This window comes from Anneissia japonica, unplaced genomic scaffold, assembly GCF_011630105.1.
Source record: "Anneissia japonica isolate Jap-2015-1 unplaced genomic scaffold, ASM1163010v1 scaffold288164_len509026_cov199, whole genome shotgun sequence".
NCBI classification, from domain to species: domain Eukaryota; kingdom Metazoa; phylum Echinodermata; class Crinoidea; order Comatulida; family Comatulidae; genus Anneissia; species Anneissia japonica.
In genome coordinates this window covers 491189-501889 of record NW_022752067.1, presented here as the reverse complement: position 1 = coordinate 501889, position 10701 = coordinate 491189, and the positions used below count along the sequence as shown (strand labels likewise).

The following is a 10701-nucleotide window of genomic DNA, read 5'->3' as shown; positions in this document are numbered from 1 at the left end:
TAGACATTATGACCATTAAATGGAACGAGGTGTTGCCATGAATAATAAATGAGTCAAGGTAAATGTTCATGCTGGGGGTAATTCTACGACGTACGATCGCAGGGCTACGTCGTGATATTGTGAGGGGGCTACGATTGGAGGGCAGGTCGCGATAATATGAGATAAAGTGAGAGTTATAGTAGGCCTAGGCTACCCAGAGGTGCAACTTAGGAAAGTTAGACGTAAATGCATTGTATATAGGAATAATGGGTGATCTATTCAATTATATGTTAAAAGATCAAGTTGTTGCCACGACTTCTGCATGCAGCATTTTGAAACCACAAATGTTCGTGTTCAATTTGAAATTGTATACATATTTTCATACTATCAGACCGTTCCGAATTATTTGTTCCATATTGTACACCCAGCCATTATCACATGACTTAGTCACACTATTGTTTTCTTCGGGCTGTTTGTATCCATGTTTTGCTAGGACTCACAAGACTAGCTTAAATCGGTAAAAAGCTCGTGACAAGGCCTATGGAAGGAAACTGAGGCTTAAACTGTAAAAAAATGTCACCGTTGACGAGAAATTGACACACTGAGGATATAGGCATACAGCTGCAACTGTTAAAGGTAGGAATGTAGGCCTGAATCAATCAAGTTTAATTAATGTATTCTTTACATCGAACCGTAAAGTGAAACAGGTATACTGCATGCACAAAACCACAACAACTTGTTTTTCAAATAGTAAGTTAATACCACAAAAATACAATAAGTCATATGATTATCACGCAAAGCAATTTAACAACTTCCAGATTCCTTTAGAGTTTGCTGCATTGCTGCTGTGGTACGTTCTAAAAAAAAACAAGGTGGTGGCGGTGGTGGTCGTGGCGTTAGTGGTGTTTACATTGGTGGCGGAGTGTTTATGGTAGTNNNTAAACAAACTTTTATTTTGCATTAAAGAGTATATACACTGTTGACCTCCTTGTAGCATATGTTTTGTACTGTACTTGGGGCGGACCGGAACCCTCCTCGACTTGAATCCGCCACTAAAATGACAAAATCGATGACCATTTGCATAGACCACGAACCATGTGATCGAGCTAAACAAGTAAAGTTTCCTGCTGTTATCATGATTCTATTCAAATATGATCTAACCGAAGATGTCTACTGTTTACATAGATAACAAAACACAAACATGAGCCTAAAATGCGTGTAGGGAAAATTACGTTTGCGACGCTATGAGTTCATCTCTCTTTATAAAAGCAATAAATGCTATTAAAATAATCGGTAGTATTATATGCTGTAGTAAACTTGGATATGACAGAGCAATGGTAGGCCTAATTGAATGGTATACTAATATGAAGTGCATAGTTTCTGAATATAAGCAAGGATAATATATTGTAGACGATGGAGCAGTTCGCGATATAGTGAAACGTCAATGAGGGAGTCCGTAGAGCAATTTTCCTCCATCCTTAAGGCGGCGCAATATGTTTATAATCAACAGATAATCCACGGCACTGCTCGGGTTTGTTTGTTTTCTTATTTCTCCACTCCGTCAAATGCTGTCATATACTCTTTGCACATGTTCACAATTATTTCCTCCATTCTACAGAGGGCGGACGTTCCATCAATTTTAATGCAAAACACGCGAAGAGCTCATTTTTCTATACTAATAATAATAATAGTATTTAGTAATAGTAGGCCCAATTGTAATAGTTTCATAATCATCATTACACACTATCATTGTAATGGTCATCTTCATCGGTATCTACATATCACCCTCTTTATCTCCATCGGTATCGGCCGTCATCGTCGTCGTTACCACTATCCTCATTATCATCATTATTTTATTTATCAATATTATTTATTTATTTATCATTATTAAAATGTTATCATCATCAACTAACGTTTTAACATAAATACTGAGTATTATGATATTCGACATACATTTGTAAAAAGGTTGATTTTCGATATCAAATTTTCCTCGAGCAAACGAGGCATGACAGGTCATCAGGATATTGGAGCTTAGCGTTTTGCAGGCTATAGAACATCGTGATATTCAGTATCAGTACAACGTTTAAGTTATATGCATAAAAGCATAAACCAATTACATGGCCATCTTTTGCAATATCAACCTTGAACGTTGATCCCGAGTGTTTTATCCGGTGATCAAAGTAGATCAAAAAGGTGAGAAATTGGGTCGAGTAATCATTTGTGGTTTAGGTAGTAAACATGGAGGATAACGAAGCTAACACAGCATAAGAGTAAGGGGTGCTACAGTATATAGAAGAGGTAAAATACAGAATTTGCTTCGTCTAAGACGGCTATTTTTGTGTTGCCTACGTTTAAATATAAATTTCAAGTCAAAACATATCCCGGGTGTCAAAAATACATTGGCGGATTTGCTCTCTCGCTTTCAAATAGACAAAGCCCACTCCATGTTTAACCATATCAACCCCTCACCTACCGAGGTTCCTAACTCCCTGCAATACATTTGAGTTTTCTCTTACAATTTGTTTCAGGTACAGAATTGATAGCGTCTTCAGCTTGTATCATACAAGGTGTAACATAATAATACAAGGATACTTTCAGACACTGCAAGGCAGTTGACTGATGCGTCGTTGACAGATGCAACCAAAAAGGCTTATTCCCGTAGTTGGGCACTATTACAATCATGGTCGGCCCCTCATTAAAAATTTCCATTATCGTCTATGGTTTATGTAATTTTATTGGGGTTTTTTTGTACGAAAAGGGGTATGCACCACGAAGTATATCCTCTCATGTGTCTGCCATTTGCTTCATTCACAAAATTAATGCGTTTGCAGACCCTTCTGACACATTTCTAGTTAGGAAAGCTTTAAGGTGAGTACACTCCTTGGCTAAGTCCCCGGATACCAGGTTATTGATTACCATGAATATTCTTCGATGTATCATAACAGTGTTACATTCGGTTGAACAGGTTCGAACAGACAGACAACTAGTGCAAACATTTTTTCTACTAGCCTTCCATGCCTTTATGCGTATAGGGGAGTTAGCGGCCCGACCCGGGAAAGAGGGGCCAGCCATTCAACGCAAACGGAAGTAAACGAACGGAGTAAACCTAATGATACGTCATTCAAAAACATCAACGGGAAAACCTCCGGTGGTCATTTCAATTGCTAGGCAAAAAGATAAATCTTTCTGTCCGGTTTTCCAGTTACGCGAGTATATCACACACTTCCGACATACCCAGGGGCCACTCTTTCAACACATGGATGGTCGAGCGGTGTCACCCCAGTACATTTCTTCAAAGATCAAGGCAGCCATAACATTTATTGGTTTAAACCCAGCCTTGTATAAGGGTCATAGTTTCAGGAGAGGAGCAGCCACCCAGGCAGCAGTCATGGGTTGCTCTGAGGAACTAATTTTAAAAATGGGGCGTTCGGTCGTCCAATGCTTTTCGTTGCTATATTCGCATAAATGCTTTTTTCTACTTGATAACGAAAAAAACTCCTTTGCTAAGGCAACAGTTGGCGGCACTTTGTATTTTTATCTGAGAGAGGGCACTCCCGACACAGCATATGGCTGTGTTTTATATACAGTATAGCATATGGCTACGTCATACAGCGTCTGGCTGTGTCACGTCAGCGGACAGGCTGACACAATGTGGGCGCTTGGCCTGCCAAAAAAGGGAGAAAGTTGTAACCCTTCGTTAAAACAAGTGTAAGCTGTTAATAACGTGGTTTGTATGTGCTTTATCTTGTTTTTAATACTTGTTAATATATAAGATATATTCAGATCAATGACAAGGAGAGTTACGGTTTGTGTAACTCCTTTTCTGGGTGCTCCCATCACCGATGGGTCTGGCCTTGTGGCACCCAGTCTTCACATATTGTCATATATACTGTATAATTTTTACTAGTTGATGTTATAAAATATATATTCGTTATTAAGTTTGATGCTTATGTATTTATATTCCAGTGCAACGCCAAGTATAGCCTATGGGATTTTCATACCCCTTTTTTAGTTGCAAACTGCTCGAAAACAATTGTATAATTTGTAGTAGGGTCAGCATTTTAGTTTTGTTTATCATAGTCGAATGCTGACCTATTCTTTCTATTTCAATTTTTACTTTTCGTCATTGATTTAATGACGCATAATTTGTTGTAGGGTCATTTAAGTAGGGTCATAGTCGAATGCTGACCTATTTTGTATTTCACTTTTCGTCATTGATTAAAATGACAATATCATGCAATACAATGTAAGCGTTTTCATTTTTCGGTGTTTCTGTATACATAAAACGCTTTATGTAACATGAAACAGGTAAAATATTTGCTTTAATTGTTATTTATATTGATTGATAATGTAATACGCCGACAATAGGTAAAATGGAGATTAGTTTAAAATCCATGTAAACCTTTTTTGTCCTAATTTCTTTTCAGCCCCTGCCCTAGTGTTTGAAACAAATTTTACCAGGGAACAGTGATCCCTAGATTTTACGTATAAGTACTCCTAGTTGGCCCGAAATGACACACTCAGAATGCATTTCTAATGTATTAGTGTCCGATAATTGGCTTGTCCAGGGTTTCCACAGGTGGGAGGTCTCGTTCCTCCTGGACACCCTGGGACCCACGCTGTCACACCGCCTCTGATAAATAGGCCTACAAATATATCGTAGGCATTTTGAACTCACAATGACTGTAATAAGTGTGCTGGTTACCAGTAAAGTAATAGTTTTGTGATTGTAGTTACCGTAATAATTTTTTATATAATTAATGACCTTGTTGCTATTTTTGTTCTGTCCTAGATCAGTGTAAATTTCTTCTGTCTGCTCGTATACGGAATCTCAACGAGGGATAAACACAATCATGGCAGTGGAAAGTGGATCTGAAAAGTGGAAATGGTTCTGCGGTAAAAATTCATCGGATCTCGTGTTTTTTGATGATTTTGAATGGAAAAAGAATTTCACGTACGGAAACGCGTGCTTTATGAGCGCTGTCTACACGATCCCCCATGCACTCTTCATTGTCGTGTTCATTTTAGTTCTGGCGTGCCTTTTCATCTTCTCGCCCCGAAACCTACCCCCCTCAAAATATCTAATCCGTTTTCCAGGTCATGTGGTGCGGTGGTTAGTATCCAGCCTATTATTGGTGGTTCTATTTGCTTCTATCGGGGAGGGGATTTTAACCGATCAGACGTTTGAAGGCGCGCCTACTCAACCCCATTTATATCTGACAGGGTGTTGTTCTGTTGTTACTGTTATACTATCTCTTATGGTTTATCAAATGATGGAAATACGTAACGCAATATACATTTCACTAGTTCTTAGTCTTTATTGGATCCTGGCGATCGGAGTCGAAGCCTTTCGCTTGGTCGGCCTGGATTACATGAAATTAGCTTCGATTGAAACGATTCGTTTTAATATCTGTCTGTTGTCTTTGGCTGGATTTACGATCATCTTGCTGGTTGAATTATATGTGTTTCAAGGCAAGGTGAGTAATATACGGGTTATTGGGTTATTGAACTAAATGGCTTAATTTTAAATTGGAAAGCAGAGACAACTATTTACAGCATTAGCAATAACGATCATAAGCGTGTTTTAATTATTTTCTCGATTCTGTTTTGTTGTTCTTCCAGTATCTTCTGGATTTGATTGATAGGCTAAATTGACCAATCAATTGATTATTTATTATAGATCGATTGTTTGATAGGTCGAATGGTTGGTTGATCGGATGATTAATTGACTGACTGACTGATTAATCGAATGATCGATTTATTGATTATCATTGATTGATTCGTTTACTGATTTTCATTGATTGGTTGAATAATTGACTAATTGCTTGGTGTGAGTGTGCGAGATTTAACACTATGGTTGATTGACTCGTTTATTGATTATCTTTGATTTATTAACTGATTGAATGGTGTGAATGTGCGAGATTTAACATTTGACGGCTTTTTTGACAGATTTATCGTGTATGCTGTGTTCCGTATGGCGGTATTCTCTCGCCTTCAGAGTTTCCCGTTGACGATATGCTTTACAAAGACCAATATTCGAATGCCGTCTCCCAGATTAGTTTTTGGTGGCTGAACTGGTTGCTGAGACTTGGCTATAAGCGCCCTCTAGAGATTTCTGATTTGGGATCAATACCTGACGATTTTGAAAGCCGAAATAATTTGAACAAATTTAAAGAGGCATTTGAGAAAGAAAAGGTAGTTATAGATTGTTTATAACAGTTGATTAAAATGGAAGACCTATATAGGCCTATTCAAGTGGTAAATCAGGTTTACCCACGTATCTTGTATCCTGATAATAGTTAGGGAACTCTATTTATCCTTTTAGCCGGGCACACACGGCGTCGTACGATGGCCGCACTACCGTCACCAAATCTCTATCTCTCGCTTTCTGTGATCGCTTTATGACGCGACGTCGTATGCTGATTGTCCGGTCTAAGCAGATCGCCAATGACAACATCCGTTGCGCGCGCGTCGTCACCTTGTGCCCGGCTGCATATAATGGTGTGAAGCATATGGGTAACGCCAACGTATTGCAATTTTTAACTTTTGGCTTCGAGCCTTTTTATCTATCGCGATGTAATTTGGTAAATTTATATTTTTAATGTTTGTTATGTTTTTCCTTTTAATGATACCGAATAAATTCAATTCAATGTTGGCTGACGCGGCCTGAAGTGTGCCAGTCTCGACGCACCATAACTTTCTCACAAAAGTTGAATAAGTGCAATAACCGCGGTTTGCATTTGCTTCTGAAAAAAGCATTGGTGAACCAAGCCTTACATTACATTTTTGTAACGTCATTACTAAATACTTTTTATATTATTCGTAGAAAAGAGCAGAGAGTAAAAACGTCATGCCGTCTCTTTGGCGAGTATTCGCTGTTGTCTACGGAAGAGGTCTTTTAACTTCTGGTATTTTCAATTTAATTGGTAACCTCCTTAGTTTCGTTGGACCACTGGTTGTTGGAGCAATTGTTACTTATGTAACGAAAATCGTATACTTTCCAGATTCAGAAGTTAAGGTAGTAAATATATTTATATTTTTCATATTGTGTTTAGGACCAAATAGTTTACCAAAAAAATCCGTTTTATTATCGTTATTAACTCCAATGAACCTCAATGTACCGTCAGTGTACCGGTATATATGCAGGAATGGTATGTTCCGGCTCATGGAACTGTTTTGATGTTTGATGAATTTTTGTTTATTTTGTATCGTTTTCGTATGTGCTTCCGAATAAAATGTAGTCTCGTTCACATGATTATTGATTAGGTCTACTATGCCAATTTTGACGTCAGAGACATGAAAACATGAAAAGGCTTTCAATCACTAATAATAGCGCTTGTGTTCACCATAAATTTTCTAGTGTGGTTATAATGTTTGCTGACTGTGAGAAAGGTCCGGCAAACAAATCCCAGGTGGTGGTTTTTTCCTTTGTCAGATTCTTTTTTTGTACTGTAATTATATTATTTCAGTACTGTACACTACGGTATCCGGCATCATATTTTTCCGGGTATTTCCGATATGTCTTTAAACGTAAAATGATAAACAAACATAGGCCTATATATAGTTGTGCGATATTTACTAACAGTGATCATGCATTATTAATGCACACACTGAGCTCATTTTCTGAAGCGAAAGTAAAAATATCCATTTAATATTATTAATAAGTAATGAATAATGTACTCATTTCTGTAAACATGACTCTACTCTTCCCTTATGTTTCTGCCGTCTGACGGGTCTTCATTTTGGCCTAAATATGGTCATGATGACATCACATCATGAACGTATGTAGACCTGTAGGCATATCATAAATATATATGGGCATACAACAGAGCTTTATGCTTATCCTTGAAATCACTTATCATCCCTTTCCTCTTTCTTCCTCTCAGTCTCTTTCATTCAATTCTTCTATCTATATTCCACTAGATTGTAAATGAACGAAAACAAACACGTCCATCTTCATAATGCAAAGAAAAGTTCAACTCTGTTACGTAATAATGTTTCAGGTTAGTCATTACGTCACAACTAAGGAATACTTTGACAATGGTTTCATACTAGTTGGTGTGATGTTCTTTGCTGGAATAGGCAAATTTGTTTGCATACAGTCAGCTTTCCATCTGGCGATTTTAGAGTCGCTGAAAGTACGAGTGGCGATTCAGGTAAATGTCAGCAACATGGCCTAACACGATTTGTTAAATCTGATTATAAATCCGAGTTTTGTTTCTGGTCTATTTCTATCAATTTAGTATCTTTCATCAATGTGCAAAATGTCGTGTAGTCGTATAGGCCCTTGATAGTGTAATAAATTCGTATACACACATTGCTAATTTAATTATAATATGAAACTATCTATATATTTTTTCAGTAACAGTAAATTATAGTCGGGTGATACAAATTGACTTTTTCTTATAAATATCCACGTAGGCCTACAATCCTATGGGCCTATTTTTCTCATAAAACAGTAAATGGCTCTATCCTTGTAAATTTACAAAAGACAAATACAAATATTTTCACTCTTAACTCTATCCAAAGGCCGTCGTTTATGAGAAATCTTTGGCGCTGTCAACTTTTGCGATTACAGGCGGCGCTATGACAATGGGACAGATAACCAACCACATGTCAACCGACGCCATGTCGCTCGTTTACATATTTCAACTCGGGAACCAACTTTGGTCAATTCCAGTGATTGTAAGTAAAGTATATACTTATATAAATTTTGCTTTTAATATCTATATCCAATCATTAACGGAACTGAGCGAATTCTTGCTAAGTAGGCATTTAACAAATAGGGCCTATTCTAGTTTTACCATACAGTTTAACTTTAAATGTTATTTTATAGTAGACCTATATTTCGGTTTATATATAAATTACATTCACCTTTTGATTTACTAGGATACGTATATTCTCTCAAATGGTCTATTATCTTTACACAGATTGCCGTAACGCTGGCCTTGCTGTATCAGGAGATGGGCGTATCTGCTTTGATTGGAGCTAGTGTTTTCTTAGTGACGTTTCCTATTCAAATTAAAATCGGAGCACTGATGTCGAAAATCCAAAAAGAAACCATGGTAACTATAGCATTCTGGATAACATAATTTCATGTACCAAATAAATAAAGGAAATCAGATTATTCTTATAATTTATTATTCAATATAAAAGATAATAACAGAGTGATAAGCCAATTCGTAGTTTTAACTGCACATACCCGTATCCAAGTTCAATCGGCATACATTTATGTTGTGTATTATGTTTGTTTATGTCTATTGATATTGATACCGGCGTGTGCAGTTCGAACTACGAATTGGCTTATTATACCACTTTGTGATTATTTTTTTATATTGGATGATAAATTATAAGAACATTTGGTTTCCGTTTTTATTTGGATTACTGGACTTCTCTTTGTTAGGTATTTTCCGATGAACGACTTAAACTATCGAATGAATTGTTGCAAGGAATCAAATTACTAAAAGTGTATGGCTGGGAGAAAGTATACGCTGACATGATTGAAGGTGTTCGAGCAAATGAATTCAAATGTATGAAGCGCATGGGCGTGTGTACTGTGTTCCAATGTAAGTTATTAAAATGTATTCAACTTAATGTCTAATAATAATTATGCCTATATTTTTGGAACAATTTCAAACCTGTAAAACCTGTATGGGATGGGCGCAATTTACTTCATACGTATGGAACGCCAAAAGGACAAATTACAAGTGTCGCAGTGCAAAAGTCAGTCGCAGTGCAAAAGTCAAGTGGCACAGTGCAAAACTAAGGTGATGCAGTGCAAAACTAAAGTGGCGCAGTGCAAACTCAAAATGCGTGTGCCACCACTTTAGTTTTGCACTGCACCACTTGACTTTTGCACTGTGCCACTTGACTTTTGCACTGCGATTGTAGTTTGTCCTTTTGGCGTGATATCGCGAAAAGGACAAGCTACAATCGCAGTGCAAAAGTCAAGTAGCATAGTACAAAACTAAAGTGGTGCAAAATCCAAGTAGCAGCACACGCATTTGGATTTGCACTGCGCCACTTTAGTGTTGCACTGTGCCACTTTAGTTTTGCACTGTGCCACTTGACTTTTGCACTGCGCCACTTGTAATTTGTCCTTTTGGCGTTCCATACATACGTTGGTGGTACCAGTCACAGAACAACTGGACTGAAGGAAGTAGCAACAACCAAGCCAACGTACTGACAGCGAATCTGTTTACACCAACAACGATAAGCATACTGCCATCACTTAAAGGAAATTATTCCAAATTAGCAGTGAAAACTGATGGAATTTCGTCAACATATAAGCCTATATTTTTAAGATATATTATACAATTCACTGATATAAAGACTTGTTTCAATTTGTTTACTTTCTTCGTAAGTACAGTACAGTATTTACTTTTGAACGCAATATTAAAATTTTTAAAAAAAGTTTGTACAAATTATTTCATTGAATATTGGTGCATTTCAGTAAGTTAACTTCTTTTAAATCCGATAAAAAATACACTTTTGTAGTCTGTTTATGGATACAGTACCGGTATTATCTTTTTATTTATAGATTTCTTCGTAATGTCTTCTCCAGTAATGGTAACCTTACTCGTAAGTACATATTACAGTATTTCGTTTAATTATCATCTGATTATTAGTCCAGTAGTTTATGCAAAAATGCTGGTTCAATTGTGCACTTTGTGATAAAAACACGAAACTCGGCACACTACAGGAATATTTTCGGGTGGGGAT

The 10701-nt window shown here is 37.1% G+C and overlaps 1 protein-coding gene across 4 annotated transcripts in view; it reads left to right on the top strand.

Annotated features, from left to right (window-relative positions):
• The first annotated feature begins 450 nt into the window (after window positions 1-450).
• The window catches only part of LOC117122071 (ATP-binding cassette sub-family C member 9-like), a 32259-nt gene continuing 22008 nt past the window's right edge, over window positions 451-10701 (top strand). For 3 of the 4 annotated variants that reach the window (XR_004447664.1, XM_033267534.1, XM_033267533.1), the window contains exons 1-9: window positions 451-615; window positions 4772-5456; window positions 5929-6174; window positions 6806-6997; window positions 7983-8135; window positions 8509-8664; window positions 8910-9044; window positions 9383-9545; window positions 10520-10560. Coding sequence is in view for 3 of the 4 variants with exons in the window: in XM_033267534.1 (XP_033123425.1) it covers window positions 4833-5456; window positions 5929-6174; window positions 6806-6997; window positions 7983-8135; window positions 8509-8664; window positions 8910-9044; window positions 9383-9545; window positions 10520-10560 (1710 nt within the window). In the remaining variant the exon portion in view is untranslated. Of the gene's footprint in view, window positions 616-4771; window positions 5457-5928; window positions 6175-6805; window positions 6998-7902; window positions 8136-8508; window positions 8665-8909; window positions 9045-9382; window positions 9546-10519; window positions 10561-10701 lie in introns of those variants that run through there. The other variant, XM_033267535.1, reaches the window with a different exon arrangement.